Source organism: Ruditapes philippinarum, unplaced genomic scaffold (genome assembly GCF_026571515.1).
Source record: "Ruditapes philippinarum isolate M1 unplaced genomic scaffold, ASM2657151v2 ctg3098_1_1_1_1, whole genome shotgun sequence".
NCBI lineage: Eukaryota > Metazoa > Mollusca > Bivalvia > Venerida > Veneridae > Ruditapes > Ruditapes philippinarum.
This window is the reverse complement of record NW_026863435.1, coordinates 21,986-47,342: the sequence shown is the minus strand read 5'-3', so window position 1 is coordinate 47,342 and position 25,357 is coordinate 21,986. Positions and strand designations below refer to the sequence as shown.

The following is a 25,357-nucleotide window of genomic DNA, read 5'->3' as shown; positions in this document are numbered from 1 at the left end:
TATTTTGTAAAAACATTATGTTAAAAGTTAGATAATAATTCTCATTCTCCCTTCCCTCTCCGGTTTACAGACAATTCCCGTCACGGACTATTCCCTGTCTATATTATTTTCACAACCCGGACATTCCCCTCCTGTTATTTTTACAGGGTGGAATTTCCCCTCCCGTTCATTCTACAGGGCGGACAATTCCTCTCCCGTTATTTTGGTAGAACTGACAATGTCCGTCCAGTTTTGTTTTTTGACAGAGCGGACAATTCCTCTCCCATTTTTTGGACAGAGTGGAATGTGACATTATTCCGCCTATACTCATTTCTGCCAATGTGTATAATTTTTTTTTAAACCATTCTGTAATTAAGTGCGTCTTTGATTGCAAAACCAATCATTTACAATAATTATTAACTATTGTTACTAAAAGCATTAAATTTTTACTCTTTTGTAATAAGTCTATTTAATATTAAAGATGAAAGTTTTTACTCTGAACAACAAACTGTTAGAGAGCGGAACTATTAACAATCAATATTTCACAAAGGTGACATTATATGGTCTTCAATCATTGCCGCCGCTACGTAAGATAAACAAATTGTCAATAAAAAAACTTTTAATCATTGCAGCCCTTCCGTAATTAATAGGTGAATAGTACCTCCCTAAAAATTACCCAAAACAATCATTATAATCTAATGTCTCATATTAGAATGTGATTTCCCGATCAGGTCAACATTTACTGTAGCTATACTGTATTGGGATAATCGTTCCGTTATTAGTGTTCCAGAATAATTAATAATAACTTAACAATAAGATTACAGAAAAATGTAAAATTTTTGGCAGCAAAGTAGATTTTTTTAGATTTTTAATTTTACAGACAAATAAATCATCTCCTGGACAGACACCTGATTTCTTGGACAATCCCAAATGTTCGGAATGTTATGGTATGTATGTTAAAATACAGTGTACATGTAGGTAATACATAATTATGTAATAAAAATAAAATAAAATGAAGCTCCCTATGTTTCAAAATTTGCAAAGAGACATTTCAGACATGTAATATAAATAATTATAGTTATAAGAGTCCCCCTATTGCAAATACAAATCATTTGCATTTTCTAGTTTTACTACAATATACAGTCCAACCCCGGTTATTCGACCACCCTTTATTCGAATACCCGGCATTATCCGAAGTAGATCGGCGGTCCCGTTTTTATCTCTATATAAAACAATATAATTACGAGCGTATTATTCGAAATGCATTATCCGAATACCTCCTATTTTTCGAAGTAAAATTTCGGTCCCGATTATACAATAACGAAAGAATTTCACACCTATTATTCGAAGCCAGCCTAATTATTATTCGAAGCTAGACTAATTGACGCAGATCCACTCGCTGACCAGTCGACTTGTGAAAAATATCCACAGTCATGCGTGTAATTAGAAAATCATGATAATAACACTTCGTGTGTTCTTTAATCAACTTTAATTAACGAAAATGAAAAGCTATGCACCGTGTCCGATTTTGTTTAAGATGACAGCAATAATTTTTATACATTCCGTATATGTGAATTTGTCAAAAAATCAAAAACATGTTTTTCATTAATTGTAACGCAACATGAGAGCCTTAATTTATCCTAATCGAAAATACCAGAGTTTAGCTGTAAATACCGTAGTGACGACACGGCCATTATCAAGGCTTTGCGCGAAACGAAACGATACATTATGTAGAATAAAATGCAAGTATTTATGTCCTAAGTGTCAAAACAATAATTTTTACGCATCTTTTCTTTAATATCTATTTTTCTCAATTGATTACATGAAAAAGTGTGTTTTAACGGTAGTTTTGCGGTGATTGGTCAAAGTGGAGTAGTTTTCGTCTATCACAATATTCCGATTTCGATTATTCGAACCCATCGATTATTCGAAGTAAATATTAAGTCCCAGTCACTTCGAATAAACGGGGTTAGACTGTAGTTTGAATATATGAGAAATGAGGCAACAAAATGCACCCTCATAAAACATGTCTTCAGTATAAAATTTATTTTATTTGTTGTTTTTCTTTCATAAAATTTATATCACAGGGTGAGAAAAATGTGCAGCCTGACTAGGACTCCAAACTGGGACCCCTGGAATATCTTACTGCCGCTCTACCGACTGAGCTGTCCAGTCACTTACACATTTTCTCCACTAAATAGAAAACAGTTCTGAACTGTGACATTTAATTATCCTCAACTTACTAATCAACACAATACTTAGATGATAAACTGATGGAAAATAGTAGAAGATGTAAACTTACACCAAAATTCGAGGCTGCAAACCTATCACTAGCTGACACGGCCGCAGTGGTAGCGGTAGTGTGTGCATAAAAGGCATTAATGTTTGCTAGTAACGTACTCATCACCGCAGGCACTCCAGGACACATGTACTTAGTGGATAAACATGAAAAATGCCTGCAATAATAATATTATCAAGGATTTTAAGTTTGCACAATATTAACCAATATGAATTATATTTACTCGAATGTTAAAAGTTTTAAACATTACTTTATGGTTATTTCTTGAAGTAAAATATTCATCCTTCATACAGGAAGGTGGATGACACTATGCATGATCCCTGTTTGCTTTAGGTTCAGATATAGTATATCATTACATTAAATGTACATCATAGTTTGGTATATCAATTCTATGCAAACGAAATTTACTTCACAACTTGGTATACTGCTTCTTCACAGTAACACATTGTAAACAATTATTTCTGCCATCCATTGGTATACAGATTCTAGCCCATAATGCAATGCAAATACTTTCTTATGTCATCCCTCAGTATATACATTCTAGCCCGTAACGCATTAAAAACAATAACTTTCTTTATTGTTTGGTACACTAATTCTTTCCCATTATTCATTGTGAACAATAACTTACGTCATGGCTTAGTAACCTGATTATATACCATAAAAACTTACGTCATAGCTTGGTATATTGATTCTATCCCATAACGCATTGCAAACTCATCCACTATTTCTTGCGCAGGTTCATCAAAATAAGTTTTCCAAGCCTCATCCTACAAAAACATTAAAATATAAATATAAGTGGAATTAACAACAGTTTTTTTAATTAATTTTAGGATTTTTTAAGAGATTAGTTGATTATAATTACCAAACTAGATTCATCTTCACCATATAGTTAACATAAGTAAGAATTTCTCAACTGTGATAACAGTTTAGTTAACCTGTAACTATATTTTCCACCACATGACTGTAATACTGTTTAGAGGGCTATTCCTGCAGTTAACCCTACATTGAAATAAATCAGTGACAAATATTCATGCATGATATTATGTTACACATTGGCCACTGTATTTGTGAGAAACTGTATTCTATATATCTCCTGAAAACAATGCGCCATATATTATATACATTACTTGTATATATACATTTGTATACACTTCTTTTTATTTGAATATAAATGTAACGCCTTGTATTTAAAAAGACATGAATTACAGGTTTGAAAGTAGTCATAACAAGATTTTCATTCAAACAGTTGCAAATTTGCTGTACTTTACCATTTCACACAGTTTAATTGAAAACTTTGTGCTCAGGTAAGCAAAGCAAAGTTATGACTGGTGTATTAAATTCTGTAATGGAAATATACGAATACAGACACAGAATGCTTAGCATTGTTATTGTTACCGGACACATATTGAAACTATTTACATCAACAGAAAAGAGGAGAACATGTATACACAATACACAGAATAAAGGGAGGTAATAAAATGTCAATCAATTGAAATCTGGTGAACTGGGCTTACTCTGGGCAGCTTTGTCATCAATGAAATACTCTGAATATTATAACAGAGGGATTTAAGCCACAAGACATTGACAAGAACAAGGCATCAACATGAAACAATACTCCAATTAAAGGTTTGTTCGGCACAGATTTGAACGTGGGAAACTTTGGTTACAGTAGTTTACAACTAGCACATGTACAATACATCTTCAACATATAAAAGAAATACTGTATGTATATTTGACTTATTATTATCTTACACATAAAAAATATATATCAAAATTCAAGTTTGAAAATCACTCTTTAAAGCAACTTGTTAACAGATGCCATAATCTATTTTTACATTTTAAGTATTGAAAAAAATATTTTCAGATGTTATAAGTATCAAATACTGCATAATAAACTATAGAAAATTATCTGACTTCATTAAATTTCTATTATAAAACAGTATTGAAATGAAATAAAGATGTCAATAATTTATTTTTCTGTTGTATAACAAAATATGGTTACGTCTATCTATCTTTTGGTATTTCAGCTGATGAAAATATGGTAAAGAAAAAGGAGGGATAAGGGGGTTTAAGTATTCAAAAATGCAGACATTAAAAAAATACTGAGGAAAATTACCGTTTCACTTTCACTTCCCTAAAACGAAGCAAATATCTGATTAAAACCTACAGCTAGAAATTGGTAAAAAAAATCAGTATAGTTTCTCTATGGTATTTCTATAAAGATTCAAATGAGTGCCATTAATAAAACTGTCTTCTTTGTATTACAAATAGTGAAAATTTTGATAATAAACAAGGACAAATGTGTACATAAGTTCATTACAGTAAAGATGTTTGTTTGCTTGATTGGGTTTAAAGTCACACCAGCACAGTATAGGTCATATGGCGACATTCCAGCTTTACTGGTGGAGGAAGACCTCCGGTGCCCTTCCCAGCATTATTTCAGGCACGAACGGGCACCTGAGTAGAACCACCCACATTCTGTAAGCTAGTTGGATAGCTTCCTCAAATGAAAGAATCCAAGTCCCTGTCAGAATTCAAACCCACAGTGGTGAGGGGCAATTGGTTTGAAGTCAACGACCTTAACCACTCGACCACGGATGCCCATGATGTAAAGATATCAAAGTTTAGTTTAAATGTCTTTAAAGCAGAAGAGAGTGGCTATAACATCAGAAGAAATGAATTACCTCTAAAGCAAAATACAATACATGGAATAAGCTTGTTTGTTTTAAATATAAAAATTAAAATATTCTACAGCACAACATATTAAGCAAACCATTTTCAAACATTTAATATCAAGCTAAGGCTTTCATCTTCAAACCGAATATGTGACATTGACCTTTACCTTGACCTTTGAACAATGACATAAGGTTATAAGCAAACCTAGTCAATAACCTATTTATAACAAACAATGGCCTAGCCTATTCTTGATGACAAATTGTTAAGCATTGATTAGGTAAAAGATGATAAAGCAGAAAATGATGACAATAAAATACAAGTCAACATTGCCCTATGAACTGTGAGCATAAAATTACAGCAAGTAAATATTGCCCTATGAACCAGTGAGCATAAAATCAAAGCAAGTAAACATTGCCCTATGAACTAGTGAGCATAAAATTATAGCTGGTAAATATTGCCCTATGAACCAGTGAGCATAAAATCAAAGCTGGTAAACATTGCCCTATGAACCAGTGAGCATAAAATTATAGCTGGTAAACATTGCCCTATGAACCAGTGAGCATACAAGAGCTGTCTGTAGGACAGCATGCTCGACTATTCTAAGTGCTTGATAGTAAAAGAGCCTTGATATTGTTAAATTTTTTAAGTTCACAAAAGGGCTAATTTTTTTTTATAAATTCATGTTATAGGCCTTAGAGAGAGTCTAATTATACAGAATTGGGTTGACTATTCGGAAGGTAATGTCACAAGGGTTTTTTATTGAGTATAATAATACTAATTACCTATGAATACATTAATTTGACAGAAAAGGTACAAAGGCTTGTTATTAAGATGTTTTATCAAGTAAATCACCACTTTATTATTATGAATGCATAAAATTGTCCAAAAAAAGGCACAAACCCTTCAGTAGTTATTGAGATAACAGCTTACAAGCAAAACTTTATCATGAATTTCTAAGTTGAAAAAGGGGAGAAAAATCAGCCTAAATGCAAGATAGAATTATGGATCTTTGTCAGTGACCTACAATTATGACCCTAAATACATATGTGAAGTTTTAAATAAATATCTTTAATAGTTATTGAGATATGTAAAACTTGCATGTAAACATTAACCAAGAGACTAAGTAGAAAAGGGGATATGAATCAGCCTTAATGCAAGATAGAGTTATGGAACTTGGTCAGTGACATACAATTATGACCCTCCAATTATGACCCTAAGTGCATGTGTAAAGTTTCAAGTAAATATCTTTGAAGACCGTTAACCTTTAACCAAAATTTCTAAGTTTTAAAGGGGTAAATAATTCTGCAAATATTGCAGACAGAGTTATGCAATTTTGCAAACTGATGTACATTGTTACTATAAATAAGTATTTTAAATTTCAATTGATTATCTCAAGCAATAATTGAGATATTTGACTTTACAAAAAACTTTAACCAAAATTTCTAAGTTCCAAAGGGGCATAATTCTGTCAATATGGTAGGCAGAGTTATCCAACTTGTCAATCTGATGTACATTGTTACTATAAATAAGTATTGTAAGTTTCAATTGTATATCTCAAGCAATAATTGAGATATTTGACTTTACAAAAAACTTTAACCAAAATTTCTAAGTTAAAAGGGGCATTATTCTGTAAATATTGTAGGCAGAGTTATCCAACTTGTCAATCTGATGTACCTTGTTACTATAAATAAGTATTGTAAGTTTCAATTGAATATCTCAAGCAATAATTGAGATATTTGACTTTACAAAAAACTTTAACCAAAATTTCTAAGTTAAAAAGGGGCATAATTCTGTCAATATTGTAGGCAGAGTTATCCAACTTGTCAATCTGATGTACCTTGTTACTATAAATAAGTATTGTAAGTTTCAATTGAATATCTCAAGTAATAATTGAGATATTTGACTTTACAAAAAACTTTAAGCAACGCAGACGCCGACGCGGACGCTGACGCCGACGCCGGGGCGACTACAATAGCTCTCATATTCTTCGAATAGTCGAGCTAAAAATTACAGCTGCTTATCATCGTCTTTTGAACCAACAAGCAGAAAATCATAAATGGTAAACATGGCCTTATAAACCAGCGAGCATAAAATTAAAGGCAAACCATGAATTTTGAACTAATCAGCATAAATTTTATAATACTGCATGGACTTTTGCATCAATGAGCATAGACTTGCATAAACATATATAACAATGACCACAGCCAGCTGTGATTACCCCTGGCATATATATATATAAAGCATAAGGAGCATAGGAACCATGCATACATACTAATTTTGGCTTTACCCCTGACGTCTCCGGCAACTTCACTGTTCCACCTGATTGCTCACACAGGAAATGAAATAAGTTCTGAAATAATAAATAAACTAATGTAAGTAATAATTATCAATTTAATGTTGTGTTAATTATTTTTGTGATTTACCTTTACTTACTTTAATATATTTCAGTAAGACATTAATTTTGTAAAAGACTGAACAGGAGCAGAAATGAAATGCTGGTTATTTCTTTTTCTTTTTGTTGGTCAGTTTAGTTACATAAACACTGTTATGGTTGTATGGAAACTCTGCTTTTAACTGATGGACCAATGGTTCGGTGGCTCTATAGTACACTCATACTTTGGAAACTGGATACAAGGAGCGATCTTCAACTAGATACAGGAATAATTTGTCATTCTTTAACGTGTTCTACCCTGTTCTACCCTGTATCTGTAGGAAACAAGTACACAGTAATTCAATATCAGCAACCTCAACCACTACACCAGCGTCTCATAAATTTATTATACAGTACTAAGGTTATGTTTTTGTTTGTTTGTTTTTTTGGTCAAGTAGGATTTGTTTGGGCTTTTTTAAGACAAACCAGCATTGAAAAGGTCATATGGCAACTTTACTTATCTCATGTAAACAGTTATTTTAAACATTGTACAGCACAGCTCTGCTTACCTCATGTAAAAAGGTACATTACACGTAATATGGGGAAACTTTACATACCTCATGTAAACAGGTATATTGCACAAGGTATGGGATAAACTTTACTTACCTCATGTAAACAGGTATATTGCACAAGGTATGGGGCAACTTAACTTACCTCATGTAAACAGGTATATTACACATGGTATCGGGCAACTTTACTTACCTCATGTAAACAGGTATATTGCACATGGTATCGGGCAACTTTACTTACCTCATGTAAACAGGTATATTACACATGGTATGGGATAAACTTTACTTACCTCATGTAAACAGGTATATTGCACATGGTATGGGGCAACTTTATTTACCTCATGTAAACAGGTATATTGCACATGGTACAGGGTAAACTTTACTTACCTCATGTAAACAGGTATATTGCACATGGTATGGGGCAACTTTCTCCTCTCCCTTAATTTCAACACTTATGTGTAAACGAATAGCACCAGAAACAGCTGACTTGTCTGTTCTCTTTTCTACAAAAGTCAATAAAGTCCAATTTAGTAATTCATTATGGTTAAGAAATTAAAAATACAAACTTCCTCCATGTGTAAATTAAAGATGACATGCAACTCTTCATTATAGAGAAATTCCTTGGTTTAGCTTCTTAAATTTTTACTCTCTCAAGTACTTGAAACTAATGTCTTGACAGTAATTAAATTAATATAATGTCTTATTCATTACCATATTTTTACATATATTTACAAAATGAAAGCAAAAGTATTGCAATGTAAATAATTAAAATGACATTAATATGAAACTATTATTACAGGTATTACTATTTTCAAGGAATGATTCCTCAAAACCTATAAATCAAATAGCTTACATTTTTTAACATATAACAACAGTTAAACATATTATGGAGGCAAGTGCTACTGAATTAAAAAGATAAACATGTAGTCTACATTCAAAAACAAGAGTACAGCAAAGGGGTGGAGCTGGGTACTAATATAAACCTAAATGTGAATATTTCTTTGAGTGATCCAGAATAGTAAGTAAGTAAGTAAGTAAAGTCTTTATTTACTGAGGCTACACATTTGGTTTCCCAATCTTCCATGTGGGCCTCAAAACATAAATATACATAAAATATACATAATTTACATAATTTACATAATGGTTATACAGCAAAATTTTCAAATAACATACATGAAGACAAAAATGCATAATATATACATGAAAACACAACAAAAACAATGTACAAAATACATATTCAAAACACAATGCATGTACATATATTACTTAATACTTAATCTATGCAAGACCAAGGTACTTATGTGAAATTCCAACTGATATAGGAAGCTTGGAATTTTCTAATAGTTTCAGATTTACGAATAGAATGAGGGATATTGTTCCATAGTTTAGGGCCTGAATATGTCAGAGATTTTCTAAAAATTTCTTTTTTAGGTTGTGGCACAAATAAATCTGAGTTTTTTGCTGACCTAAGGTTATGCTCATGTCTTTGATGAATAAATTGAAATTTGTTTTCCATGTACTGTGGAAATGAGGCATTGTTTAAAGATTTATACATAATGACAGCTTTTTTGTATCTAATTCTTTCATCAAATTTTATCCAATTTAATTCATTAAATAACTCAGCAGATGGAGCATCGTAGCTTTTGTCAAGAATGATTCTTGAAGCTCTTTTCTGAAATTTTATGATATCCAAAATCTGTTCATTGTTACAATTCCCCCAGACTGTACAACAATAATCTAAATGTGGTAAGATATAAGCATTAAAGAACAGTTTTCTTGCATTTACATCAAGGTATTGTGAATGACCTTTTACTTAGGGAAAATATCAATTCATGAAATTTGTTGGGGCCATTCTTTTGACCTGAGGGGCCTGTTTCATAAATTTTTTGTAGAAATCTACTTAAGGCAATGCTACATACCAAAAATTAAAGTTTAACAAAAGAATACATAAAGTTAGTTATTATACAATTCTATATAAACTAAGAGACCCCCAAAAGTGGGGCTATTTAACTTATGTGGACGACTACATATAACATACATGTATTTATGCTCTGTGCATTGTAGTTTCAGAGGAAAAAGACTTTTTTTAGACCTGTATACTATATAAGACTTGTGATAGTAAACTCAGCACCACCCACCAAATAAAAAAGGTGAAAAAAAATTCCAAGAACATGAAAGAAATCTTTATATATTCAAGAAAAACAGAAAGAAAACACCAAAAACCAAAACAAACTTGATATATTATGTGCGACTTGAACTGCAAAGTCATGACTGCCAAAGAGTTTTAATTTCCATTTAAGTAATTCAGTTCTTTGTAACTATAATGTGGCAGGTTTTTATGTAGTGTTTTTTAAAATCAAGGACAAGACAGCATTCTATCAGCAATATTTCATTTTATAAAAACTTATTATTAGTAACTTGACCTTGTTCTAAACAGGCCTAAACATCTCCCTTAGCTATCTTTTAAAAAGTTAAGCAAATACCTTCCCATCAAATATCTAAATACAAGCTTTGTAGGCAGGCTTTTTAACTGCAAGGCTAAATAAACAAGGGACTGATTACTTATATCTATGACTAATTTTACTTCTAGCAACAATAAATGTCAATGCCTTATAAAAAGAGGGATTAAAACATTGTGTTAACATAATGTAACAGCTTTATTATAGAAAAGAAATATTCCTGTAGCTATGTGTGACATTAAACCAGAAATCTTCCTTCTCAGGAACTGTTATTCAAAGTTAAAGACAGGACATTCAAACAAGATACAATAACAATGTTGCATCAAGCCATCCATGTTAGTATTCAAGCATTATACAGTCTGTTAATATAGATGATATATATGATAAGTCCTATGATTACTTCTTAAAACTTTAATGCTATACAATATAATAAAATATATATGTAGTTAGGTTATCTAGCTTAAGACTGCCCATTAGTTACCCATTACTCTGTTAATTATGTGTTATAGGCTGTTAAAACAATATCAAAACACTATAAATTTGTATTAATTTAGTCTATTAGACTGCAGCAAAACATTAGGTCTGTCCTGGCTATATAATGGTGGTATAAGTAGGTTACTATAGCTAACTAGCATTTTACCATGTTAACCAGTTTGTTAGTCAGTGTATAGTTTAGTTTACTAAAAAATATGTTCCCCACCTAAATTATACCAAATTGTCATTTCTCCACACAGTTGTGCAATCTCTATTATTGTTTGGCCGAGAAAATCATCTGGTTCAGGGGTGAATGCCTTTCTTATTCTTGACTTTAAATCATTATCTTCATCCCTTGAAAATATAATCAAATTACACCTACAGTTATAAGGTCATAGGTTTATTAGTGTCTATAGTTTAAATAGACCTCTGACACAGTCTCTCTCATTTTTGTCCCTTGATTCTCTGCAAAAAGTTTTGTTCACAGAAAAAAATATCAGGTATAATAAGTGTGACACTGTGGTAATTTTCTGATACCCTATTAATTTTGAAATTTATCAAAACATTTAAAATACAAAATGTATACAATTATCACCTTTTGGTTACAGTTGCCATGGTAAAGAAAAAAATAATTTTAAAATCCAACAAGAAACGAATGTTTAAGTGAGGTAAATTCTAGAGTAGAACTAGAATGTGAAACACAGCACTTTTAAACACCTAAATTTCCTGGTTATAGTCTCACATACACCTGATATTTTACTGTGAACAACAAAATGATAAGAACAGAAACATGAAAACAACAAAATAAAACATGCATAAAGTACAACACACTAAATTGAGGAAAAGAAGAAAAACAGCAAATGTATTACATGCTATCTTGACATACAAGCTGAAAACAGGGAAGAATGATTGAAGCAAAGAGACCTAATACTTGTCAGAACATAAGTTTTAGAAGGAAACAGATTATCTCCCTTTTCCAAGCATACATGTATATCGTAATAAAATATCTGCTTTCCATATTATATGATAAACCAGGTTTATAACAACCATTCAATATTATTCTATAAATACAGCAAAGGCCAAAATGATTTTCAGAAAAACTTATGATTAAATTAGTTATATAAACCCTAAATGTCCCTTAAAAAGTAAAACTATTGCAATGGACAAATTCTGGTGTCCATCTATACAAAATGTCACAATTAAGCAACAAAAACTATATTATTTTGGTAAAACCACAATCAGTACAAGTTTGTCATTGGCTTAACACCGGTTGTACAGACATGTCTGTAACATCTTGTGTAAATAACTAGGGGCCAAAAATAAGAGAATATGATTATGTCTTCTTAAAATTTCATCTGTTACATGAAGATTTTCTCTGAAAGTCCAGCATGCCATTTCTCTCTTGTACATTTCTGACTGATGTAAGCATTTGATACATATAGCATGCAAAATGTAATAGGAAATAATTCTACATCATAGGAAATAAATTCAGTAAAATCATTTTCATCACATGAAAGTCTATAAATACAAGGGAGGTCATTTTTACATTGGAATGGCTGAAGCACAAAACAAAATACAAAACGGCTATGTTCTTTTTTCTTCCAAAACCATAGAACAAAACAGAAATACACAAAAGGAAGAGAGATAAAAAAAAAATGAAAGAAAAAAACAAGCAAAGACTGATCTGTTAAAAGGCACAAGTCAAAACTTTTCTGTAATCTTTGCAATCTTTTTACTGTATACACAAAATTTGTCAGACAAGTTTCCCTTGGAGCCTTCTAGACAAAATAAATAAACCAAAAATAACAAAAGGTACGTCCCACAGAACAGAAGTTATGTCCCTCATACAATACAGGCACACCATTTGGTGATGACAATGAATAAAGCTACATGCACTCTGTCCACATACACCTTACCAAGGTTATACCACACGTCCATTTCACCGCTTAACGTGCGAACCTCGATGATAGTCTGACCTAGAAAGTCGTCAGATTCCCTCGTCAGTTTTTGTCGTAACTTTGATTTTAAATCATTATCCTCATCCCTGTAGATGGCAGCACAGTGAGTAAAATAAAAGTAACGTTTTTACCGAGGGCATATAGTTCACGCAGAGAAACATAAGAAAATTTGTTAAGTTTTTCTAAGTACTAGACATATTTAACCATGTTAAACTTTGTGGTTGCATTTATTTTATGGCATCATGATGCTGAAACTGTATCCTGATTTATTACAATTATCACAGTACATTGTTTTAATCAGTGGGGTATAATTTATATCACAACTGTTAGTCAACAAGCATAAAATAATCTCCCCTTTTCTAAACTTTATGGAATATGTACAAATTTATATTTCAATCTGAAGGGTCAGATTTTTTTCATACCTAATGCTTCATCACATATTTTTTTTTAATTACTGAAAACATTTTACAAAACTTAAAACTTCAAGTGAAATGAAATCATATTCACTCGCAACAACTGCACTTTCTGCATGTATAAATTTTGAGTACACGGCATATAGAATATGCATTAGTTTTTAGCAAAAGAGGTTCTATTGGTATTCATTCCGTCAATGCATTTGTTTTTTGTTACAAAATTAACTAATTCATATACATAAAATACTGTAATTATCATCATAAAGTGAGCTATATAGTTTTTATAATAAATAATTTGGTTAAGGTGTAAAAGAAATATGTAACAATCATGTATAAACTTACCAGACCCTGACTTTAATTCTGTCAGATGAATTGTGACATTCACTGAAACCAAAAAAAGTGTATTTTATTGCTACCATTTTACACTACTAGTACAAATAAAATGTCATGTGCTGTCTTGAGTCAGTAAAATTTGTCCAATGCTGGAGATTATTTTATAAGCCCTATTAATATTATTCTCCAACATTGTCAAAAACTATGGATAAAGTTACCCCAAGTACCTTTTCCATCACTGAACATTCCCTGTAATAAGCTCAGAATCTATTTATAATACTGCAAGTTTGTAACACCGCTTTTTATTGGATAACCATGACTTTTATATAGTTTTATTTACACAACTGCTGTCAATTTATGAAGAAATTTAATTTCTTTTACTATAAAATTTAGGAAGTTTACTGTATTATAAATTCCTTATAAAGATTCTTGGCATGTTATATAAACAGTTGTTTGAAATATTACCCTCACCTGTCGTGTCAGGTTATATATACAAACAGTATAGGGTCATATCACCTGTCAAAAATTTTTGTAATTAATTTTGGACTGGTTTAAATTCTAGTTAATTGACACATTGTCAAACATTGTGAAGTTTCATATTTTCATTAAACTTAGTATTATTCAGGCAGAAAATTCTTACAATCTTTTTAAAAAAAGCAAGAAATAACAGAAATCAAAGACCGAATTTGCAACACTGTTAAAACTGAAAATTCGATGGTATTATAAAGGGAAGTAAGTGAGATGTTGAATTTTCCAGAGTTTTACACATCAATAAAATCAACAAAACAGAAACCAATCAAATACTTACAAATAGAATTTTTCATGCCATTCTGGATTTAGATCTTGAGGAACAGTTTTAGTTCTTTTCTTCACTTTACCAACTTGTACTGTAACATAGGGATCACTGGTTCCTGTTTTATCCTTTCCTATTAACCCTTGGGCACATATTACTGAAATAGTCCATGTGAAATGTTAACATAACTACAATCATGATACTAGCAAAACTTGAGAACAGAACACAAACCCCCACCCCCCAAAACACATTCTGCTATTTTGTCAGTTTGCAGATGGCCATCATTACAGACAGACAGACAAGAGTGAATATATACCCCTCCCCCCCTCAGGTTCTGGGGGTATAAAGTTTACACACGATTTTACATTAAAATTGTATGTAAATAAATCTGACTTTGATATAGTGCCTATCATAATTCTTTACACCAGCTATATTTGAATTTATCTTACTTTGATCTCAAATCAACCAAGCAAAATATAAATATCATTATTTTAACAGCACTGCTGAAATTCATGAAATTGAAAACTGAAAACTTCATGTACCTTGTGAAACAGCATATAAACAACCAGCAACTTTTTGTATCAAATCACATATTTATTATCTAATTTGAGTCAATTTATCTTAAATGTACATTATAACTGACCTGTTATTGCTATTTTGGCTGACCACTTGGAAGTACCATCTAATACACTCTGTTTGACAGCTTTCATGTGACCTGAATGTGATTTCTTGTCAACACTGAACACTTGGCTGGTAGATAAATATATCATAATACAATGAATTAACATTCTTTACTCTGTAAACATCTTTCTTTTGTTCTTTTATGCCACTTTGACACTGTTGAAGTCAAAACGTGAGTTTTAAATTTACTTCTAAAGGAACAAGAGCCATGTCAACATGGCCATCCCCCGCCGAATGTGTTTGCTCATTGGAAGAATGTATATGTAGTACAGTTTAAGAGGTCTTTTGGTAATGAAAACTGATGGCTATAGTGATTACAGATTTGAAACCTATGTGAATACTGATGGCTGAAAATAACAAAGGGCAATAACTGAAAAATAATGCAGGGTAGGTTATCATTCTTGTGTGTTGCATCCCTCCTCAGTAAAATCTATCCACCTATGAAGTTTCAAGTTGATACCTAAAATACTTTTTGAGAAAAAAATTGAATTGAAAAATGAAGTATGAAAAATAACAAAGGGCAATAACTCAAAAATTATAAAAGGTAGAGTTATCATTCTTGTGCACTGCACACCTCCTGAGTTAGATCTATGCACCTATGAAGTTTCATAATGATATCTCAAAGGCCTTTTTAGTTATGCTCTGGACAAAAATTAATTTTGAAAAATAAAAAAAGGGCAATAACTAAACAATTATGCAGGGTAGAGTTATCATTCTTGTGCACTGCACTCTTCCTCAATGAGATCCATCCACCTATGAAGTTTCAAGTTGATACCTCAAATACTTTTTGAGATAAGCTCCCGACAAAATAGTATGAAAAAGAACAAAGGGCAATAACTCAAAAATTGTACAGGGAAGAGTTATCATTCTTGTGCACAGCATTCCTCCTCAATAAAATCTATCCACCTATGACATTTCATGTTGACATCTCAAACACTTTTGAGTTATACTCCAATTGGGTGAAAATTAGGTATGAAAAATAACAAAGGACAATAACTCTAAAATTATGAAAGGTAGAGTTATCATTCTTGTGCACTGCACACCTCCTGAGTGAGATCTATGCACCTATGAAGTTTCATTTTGATATCTCAAAGGCTTTTTGAGTTATGCTCTGGACAAAAATTAATTTTGAAAAATAACAAAAGGCAATAACTCAAAAATTATGCAGGGTAGAGTTATCATTCTTATGCACTGCACTCTTCCTCAATGAGGTCTATCCACCTATGAAGTTTCAAGTTGATTACTCAAATACTTTTAGAGATATTGCTCCGGACAAAAATGTCGGACGGAAAGGACGGAAGGTCGGACGGACGAAGACTATTTCTATATCCCCCGCCGCCTTTTTCGGCGGGGGATAATAATACCCGAGGTGCCTCTGTAGGTATATTTTCAGGCATAAGCATATGGTTAGAATCATTGGCTAGTTAAATGACCATTGCTGTGAATAGCAAGTGATTGAATGTTAGCAATCTAAACAACATTGTCAAAGAAACTATTTTTATAATAAACCTTCACTTTTTTGTTATTTAATGCATGTATCATACTGCAAAATTACAACCCATCAGGATTACATTGCAGTGTGATCCATCTTTTTTTGGTTGGGTTTTACGTTACACCAACACAGTATAGCCCATAAGGCAACATTCCAGCTTTACTGTTGCAATATTATTAAACCTCAGTTGCCCTTCCATGCAATATTTCAGACACCAACAGGCTCCTGAGTAGAACCATCAACATTCAATAAGCTAGCTGGATCGCTTCCTCACATGCAAGAATCCAAAGCCCCTTTTGGGATTCGAACCCACAGCACTGAGGGGGAAGTGGTTTGAAGGCAACAACCTGAACCACTCATCCACGGATACCCCACCCAGTGCAATCCAGAAAAAGCCTGAATGCTTTATGCCAATTATGTTATAGTGGAATATGTAGTTTGAAGGTTTATAATAAAAGGCTTATTATACGAGTTGTTTTTGACTGTTATTGATTTTACTACAACAGATCACACTTGGCACTCCTATGCCATGTGTTGTGAAAAGTTGTTTTGAAGGTACATAATAAAAGGCCTATAATAGGAGTTGTATTTGGTTTTCAGATCACACTTGGCGCTCCCATGCCTTGTGTTATGAAAATCTGGAAAAAGGGTGATCCCTCGGAAATTGAGTTATGTACCTGATGAGTTCAAATATATCTGGTTTATTACGTTCCCTCAGTTTCATTCGATCTCTCATTGCCTTTATAATGTTATGTGTTTTATCTTCAGCACCATGCTTAGAACTCTTCTCTGCAGCTCCTGTTTAAATACAAACAAATAACATCACAATTTGTTACCGGTAAAATACATATAAACCTATCCCAATCTTGTTAGCTTTAATTACCTTTAAAACTCTCTTTGTATAAAAACGTAACTGTACTTTTGAACCTGTAACATAGCCTGCTGGCAACTACTGACTCTACCCATGCCAGATCTCCTGCCATAGCCTTGCTATCTTGTTTTATCATGCTCAGCACTGTTTTCTATTCAGTCAGATTATTTTGTGAAAATTTCCCTTAAAATGATATTAAATAGTTTTGTCTAGACTGAAAACAAGACATGTCCATTTAAGATATATTAGGTTTGTAAGGGCTGAAATTCTTAAATCATGAAAGAAGGTATAATTGTAAATCACATGTAAATTAATAATGTCTATGTATATATTTTGTTTAAGTCGGGCTTAACATAGCTTGGAATAAAATACCTTGTATTATAAAACCTAAAACACAATCTTTTATACGCTTATTGATATAACCTAAAATTATGATATAAATTCACAAAACTGAATAATTTCTTTTTAATTAATCTTTGGAATTTTAAAGAAAATATGGCTGCAGTGCATTCAGTAATATCAAAGGTATCAACAACACAAAGCAACTTCTTCACAGAACAACATCAAATACAATAAATTCACCTTGTCTCAAACTTCACTATTTCAAAACAACATTACTGTTCCTCTTACACACAATTACTATATTAATAACAATTAAGAAACTAAATGTTTTTTTTCTTTCTAATTTTTCAATTTTTTTTGTCAAATAGTGAAATCACATAAATAACCTTTTACCTTTTGGCAAAAACAATACAATATCTTCTTTTTTTTCAAATAATTTCAAACAACAAACTGCATCTGTTGTTTTACCTTACACATTCATATGATTTTAACTTCTAGTGTCCAATGAGTGACCAGTAAGTAACCGAAAACTTTTAAAATAATGACCTTTTACTAATTTATAAGAAAACAAAATGAGTGACCAGTGGAGTAACCGAAAACTTTTAAAATTAATGACCTTTTACTAATTTTGAAGAAAACAAAGCAAAAGACCAGTATTTTAAGGTTTTTTATCACACTCTGTAAACAATTATCAAGAAACACTGAGGTAATAAGCAAACAGTGATTGATGATACATTAAAATTTGTACAAGAAGTTGCATGAGAACTGTTACTGATGCTGACCCCTTGGACAGCCCCATATTCTTTGAACAGCCAAGTTAAAATGTATAGGATCATCTCATAAATTAGTCCAGCTATGTCATTGGGAGCAACTTCCAGTATCCTACTGTTCATTACTGTACGCACAAGACATAGTTAGCAATCATAAATATTAACCAGTCACTTAGTTGCCATCTCTCCAATTCTGCATAATATAACCCATAAAGAGCTAGCCACAAAGTTATCTTTGTTAAATAACTAAAGTCTAATGTCTTTGCTCCCAATTATCCGCTTATTTTGCTATAAAAATAATTACTATAAAGAACTAATAAAGGTCACTTTTTACCTTAAAATATCAGTTAAAAGTCACAATCATGCTAAATAATTATGAAAGGCCAGTTGTTATCTTAACGGTCAATAAGTAATCTTAATGGTCTATTTCATAATTATGTCTTAAAAGTAATTTTCAAACTCACAGGTCAATCATTATGTAAGAGGTACTTTTATTTCAAATCTCGATCACTTGTTATTCTGAAGGACATGACTGTGAGACCTTTAAAACATAGCACTTGTTATTGCATAGGTAATTTCGTAACTTAAGTATATTACTTGTCAAGTCATATGCATTTACTACAAATACATAATATTTCATAAGCTGACTGTTCCCAGGAAAATGCAACAAATGAGCCGTGTCACGACAAAACCAACATAGTGCGTTTGCGACCAGCATGGATCTAGACCAGCCTGCGCATCCGCGCAGTCTGATCAGGATCCATGCTGTTCGCTATCAGTTTCTCTACTTGTTATAGGGTCTGTAAGCCAACAGCATGGATCCTGATCAGACTGCGCGGATGTGCAGGCTGGTCTTGATCCATGCTGGTCGCAAACGCATTACGTTGGTTTTGTCATGACGCGGCTCATATTATAAAAGACAAAACAATGTAAACTACAAGCAATACAGGAAATATAACACCATGGAGAGCAAGGACACTGTTATATACTATATACTCACTATCTCTATATTTTTTTCTGCCAAGAACTTTACAGAAGTAAAAATAAACAAGAACTTTACAGAAGTAAAAATAAACAAACGTAAAAATAAAGCACATGCATTTATAGAGAGCCTAAAATTAGTTAAAATAAAAACTAAAGAAGAAAATAAACAGTTTTGGTTGTATGAAAATTTACCTGTGGCATACTCTTTTTTTTTAAACACTGGCTCTCACAAAACCAAGGTGATAGTTTAATTGTTTGTTTAATTGTTTGCCTCTCTTTTGAGTAGAACTTTAGAGAAATAAAAACAAAGTGCAATAAATCTTCATAGTGTTCCTGAACAACTGGGTAATCAATATTACATGTCTAGATAACAGCTTGGCAATAAATATTACCAGTGTTATTGAGAATTAAACTGGACAATAAGTCTTCCCAGTGTTACCCAGGGCAACTGGGAAATACATCTTACCAGTGTAATTGAACAACTGGGCAATAAATCTTCTCAGTGTTACCCAGGGCAACTGGGCAAAAAAAAATCTTCAATGTAATTGAACAACTGGACAATAAATCTTATCACAGTTATTGAATAACTGGGCAATAAATCATACCAGTGTAACTGAGCAACTGGGCAAAAAAAATCTTGTGTAATTGAACAACTGGGCAATAAATTATTTCAGTGTTACTGAACAACTGGGCAATGAATCTTTTCAGTGTTATTGAACAACTGGGCAATGAATCTTTTCAGTGTTATTGAACAACTGGGCAATAAATCGAACCAGTGTTATTGAACAACTGGGCAATAAATCGTACCAGAGTTATTGAACAACTGGACAACAAATATCACCAGTCTTATTGAACAACTGGGCAGTAAAATTTACCACTGTAACTGAACAACTGGGCAATAAATTTTTTGATTGTTATTTAACAACTCAGCAATAAATCTTATCAGTGTTACAGAACAACAGGACAAGAAATATATTTAGTGTTATTGAACAACTGAGCAATGAATCTTACCAGTCTTACAGAACAACTGGTCAAGAAATCTGATCAGTGTTATTGGGCAAATGGATAATACATCAGACTAACCATCCTGTACAAACATTAACTTTTTATTCATAATACATTATAGTTCCCATTCAAATTCCCACAAAAAATCAATTCATAATAAACTTATTCTTATTGGATAGAGAACTAATGGTGTCAGACACAATGTCTCTCTTAAAATAACTACTGGTATATATTACAGTATCATATTCTACATTGACTTCTCTATTTTAAATTGGTTTTAAGTCACACAGACAAATAATTATACAGGTAACTTGATAGAAGCATTTATCTCCATTTAACTGCCTTGAGGCCATCTTTCTGTGACATGTTTCAAAGTCTGGTATGATAATCAGTGCTGGAAGCTATTTAATGTGAGTAAACTTAACCACTTGGCCATTGAGGAAGCAATTCTGAATGGAGTTATACCCATATAAATGTAGATGTATTAATACAAATAAAAAATAAGGTGAAGTCTAGATAATTACAAAATATTTTTCTAATTCAACTATTTAAAACATGCCATTTGTTTAAGGATGCAAGCAAAACTGGACAATAAGCAAATCTTAGAAAGCAAGATATCAGTGGTAAATTTCAATACTTCTTGCTGACATAAAATTAATTAAGTTATAATAAACAGTACTACAATATACTGCAAGTATCATTAAGTAAATATAAAACAGGATTTAAGATAAGAAAAAAGAAAAATAAGCTCCAAGCATGACGGAAATAAAAATCATAAAAGCACAGCAAATATTTATAATAGCAGAATAAAATAAGAACTGGTTGAACCAGATGATGCTCCCCATGTAGGTTTTGGAGAGGAAAGTATACCTCTAGTAGTGTCAGAGTTATGTCACAGACAAAGTTCAAAGTGTAAAAATGAACAAAGGGCAATAACTCCAAAATTAAGCAAGGCAGAGTTAAGGTTCTTTTGCACTGCACTTCTATTTAATGAGATCAATCTACCTACAAAGTTTCATGTTGATACCTCTTATGGTTTCAGAGTTATGTCCCGGACAAAGTTCAAAGTGTAAAAATGAACAAAGGGCAATAACTCCAAAATTAGGCAAGACAGAGTTATGGTTCTTTTGCACTGCACTTCTACCCAATGAGATCTATCTACCTACAAAGTTTCATGTTGATATCTCTTATAGTTTCAGAGTTATGTCCCAGACAAAGTTCAAAGTGTAAAAATAAACAAAGGACAATAACTCCAAAATAAGGCAAGGAAGAATAATGGTTCCTTTGCACTGCACTTCTACCCAATAAGATCTATCTTACCTACAAAGTTTCATGTAGATATCTCATATAGTTTAAGAATAATGTCACAGACAAAGTTCAAAGTGTGAAACTGAACAAAAGGCAATAACTCCAAAAATAGGCAAGACAGAGTTATGGTTCTTTTGCAATACACTTCTACTCAACGAGATCTATCTACCTACAGAGTTTCATGTTGATATCTCTTATAGTTTTAGAGTTATGTCCGGACAAAGTTCAAAGTGTGAAAATGAACAAAGGGCAATAACTCCAAAATTAGGCAAGTCAGAGTTATGGTTCTTTAACAATGCACTTCTACTCAATGAGATCTATCTACCTACAAAGTTTCATGTTGATATCTCTAACAGTTTTGGAGTTAAGTTCAAAGTGTAAAATGAACAAAGGGCAATAACTCCAAAATTAGGCAAGACAGAGTTATGGTTTGTTTGCACTACACTTCTACTCAATGAGATCTATCTACCTACAAAGTTTCATGTTGATACCTCTTGTTGTTTCACAGTTATGTTCTGGACAAGAATAGCAGATGGACGGACAGACGAACACACAAAGCGGCGACTATATGCTCACCCTTCAGGGAGCATAAAAAGCTAAAACATCTATTCCATGCTATATAATCAAATTTTTCCAGATGAATTAAAAGCAACAGTGTTTTTGAACTGTGTTTTTTTTTTTTTTTTACAAAGTTCCATTGATGGTTTATTTTCTAGTAATATCAGGACAGGAATGTTTACAACTGTATTACTTTATAAAGTACAAGGATATAAGGATTAGTTAATTCACTCCCTTAGCATGGGTCTTTTTTTGTCTATTTCTGTAAATATATAACTAAAATTGCTAATTTATTTCATATGGAGAATATATGACTGTATGAGGAAACAACAACTTGTTGTTAATATCTTACTTTGTAAACAGTCAGCATTGAGCAGATCCTTGCATTTCTCGTGACATTTCACTCCACATTCCGTACAGCGAACACCTTGTCTAGCCAGGCCCCACAATAGTCCCTCACATTCGAAGCAGTAAGTAGGAGATGTAGCTGTCCATACATAGAAATTGTGAGGTGTTGTGCTTGATATCGGATATATCAAAGCTTGCAGAGTTTTCTTGTAAACATGCATTTTCTACAGAAGAAATATAATAAAATAAGTTTAAAATAATTGAAACATAATATCAATTTTGTAGAAAAGGTAAATGTTTAGATGGTATTTTTAGTCACACTGACAATTGTTGTAATGGCCAAAATGGCACCAGTTTGATCTGTTTGTAATTCCAGTATTAAAAGTAAAGGAAGACCTCACTTGCCCCTCTGTGCATTATTTCAAGCACATTAGCAGGCAACAGAATAGAACCACCAATGGACAGTAAAAGGTTATTAGAGAACTTTCATTACATCAAAAAAACAAAAAAAAGAGCCACCGCCAGATTGGGTCCATACTTGACTTTCTCTTACTTCAGTTTTGTCATAAGAGCTTTTTTTGTCCAAGAATTAACCAAAACAAGTTATGACAATCTTGGCTAAATTCAATATAAGACTTTGACAGTCAAGTTCATATAAAGGTCAAGGTCATATCTGAAATACTTTACATGACAGTTCTGTTATAATTTTCTTTTTGCCCAAGTATACATAAAATCCATAAATAAATTACAAAGATATGGCCAATTGTAGTGCAATTCATTATTTTGACCTTTTGTGTCAAGAGCAAATTAAGGTCAATGTCAAGTTCAATAAAATCTTCTTTTATGTCTTGTTCCATAGGTTCTTGTGCTCAAGTATGAAGACAAAGTCATAGCCAATTATAGCAAAAAAATGGAATTTACAATAATTTGACCTTTATGGTCAAGGTCATTTATCAGTCCATGTCAAATTGGGTTTGATCAATTTTAAGACATTGTTTTAGGTAGATGTGCTCAAGTATGAAGAGATTTCATTCATATATATAAAAAAGTTATAACCAATCATAGCAAAATCAAGAAAAATTAAATAATTTGACCTACAATTTCAAAGTCACTGATCAGTGGAGGTCATAATTGATTGGGTCTTTATAGGTCTTGTTCTAAGGATTGTTGTGTCCAATTTTGAAGACAATTCAAATTCCATTCATAAATAACAGATTTACAGTCAATTATAGAAAATTCAAGCAAACATCAAATATTTAACCTTGAAGATAAAGGTCATTTGAGTAAAGGTCAGTTCAGTCTGGTCAACTTAACCCCATAAAAGGTCTTGTCCAAAGGGTTGTTGTGTCCAAGAATGAAGTCAATCCATTGAGAAATTAAATAATGATGGCTTTTGCAACAGCAATGGCATTGTCAACATGACTGTAGAAATAGCTTTTTTTTTTCTTTGAAAAAGTCTAGCTAAAACTCAAACATGAAATACATAATGCATTATACACTATTTTACAAATAAACGTTTGCACATCAATATATTTCCAATCATTATGTGATCTTCATACTTACCTTGTAATCTTGTTACAGTTACAGCACAAATATTAAATATTTTATTTAAAATACTGTATTTTAATTTTAGTTCAACCAAAATATAGTCCGAGAATATGATTCATTGTAACATCACTAAATAACATAAATGACTAAATATTACCATGCTTAACCTGTAGAATCTACTTGGAATAAGAGAGCACAATAATTTCTGCCGTTGTCAGGGGTAACTGGGTATGTGTATTTACTATTAGCACGGAATGAAAACTTATTCTCTCCCATTCTATTGTAAACTTGTTTCTTTGGAATCCAATGTTTTAAAATGCCTCAATTTTGTAAATGTAAATATTTTCACAAATCTTTATTAATATAGTTATTGTTTTACAACCTACCAATTCTTCATCATTCAGTGATTGCCTAGCAACCATAGCAGACGGCACTCCAGCATTCCTTTTACTTGCTTGCATCGTCTGAAAATCATCCAAGAACATAAACCTTTAACTTAGAAATAATGCAATTCTACATTGTCAAAAATAGTTGTTACAGAAGACCCATAACTGGGTCATAATCAGATAAGGGGAAGACAACTCTGAATTATGTAACTGAAAAAAGAACACATCTTTTGTCTGTAATAATATTGTACATTAAACAGATTAATTTATCTTGCCACTTAAGCATCCAATATATATTACATAATGAGTATGATTCAAAAAGAATATCAATTAAAATTTTTAATGTTAATCATATCAAGTCAAACTGCTAAGAAAAAAATAACATGCAATAACTGAAAAATAAAGTTTTGGTAAAAAAAATGAAAACCCATTTAGAACAACCAAGTTTCATGTGATAAATATTTTGTCAAAATGTTGTAGAAAATGGTGAAAATTCACTAATGCCCCCTGGAAACAAAATTATTTTCGGTAAATACCTTACAAATATAATTTTATAATGCAGCTACAATTAATTTGTATATACACACTTACATTATAATTAATTTGGAGCAAAAAAAAAATCTTTAAAATGTACAGGTATCCAATTGACATTATCACTACAAAAATGACACAAGTAACTTACAAGTAAACAAATTAAAAGAAATACTGACCAAACAAAATTTCTTTATAAAAAGTACATT

At 31.9% G+C, this 25,357-nt stretch overlaps 1 protein-coding gene across 10 annotated transcripts in view; it reads right to left on the bottom strand.

The window, feature by feature from the left end:
- Positions 1-25,357, bottom strand: part of LOC132722105 (protein unc-13 homolog A-like) — a gene marked incomplete at its 5' end in the record, with an annotated part of 72,586 nt that overhangs the window by 31,483 nt on the left and 15,746 nt on the right. For 6 of the 10 annotated variants that reach the window (XR_009624581.1, XR_009624579.1, XR_009624580.1 and 3 more), the window contains 12 exon segments: positions 2,282-2,435; positions 2,948-3,045; positions 4,395-4,412; positions 7,227-7,304; positions 8,282-8,397; positions 12,744-12,871; positions 13,541-13,582; positions 14,340-14,481; positions 14,968-15,074; positions 17,175-17,295; positions 22,688-22,907; positions 24,618-24,695. Coding sequence is in view for 7 of the 10 variants with exons in the window: in XM_060706536.1 (XP_060562519.1) it covers positions 2,282-2,435; positions 2,948-3,045; positions 4,395-4,412; positions 7,227-7,304; positions 8,282-8,397; positions 12,744-12,871; positions 13,541-13,582; positions 14,340-14,481; positions 14,968-15,074; positions 17,175-17,295; positions 22,688-22,907; positions 24,618-24,695 (1,302 nt within the window). 10 annotated transcript variants of the gene reach the window in all.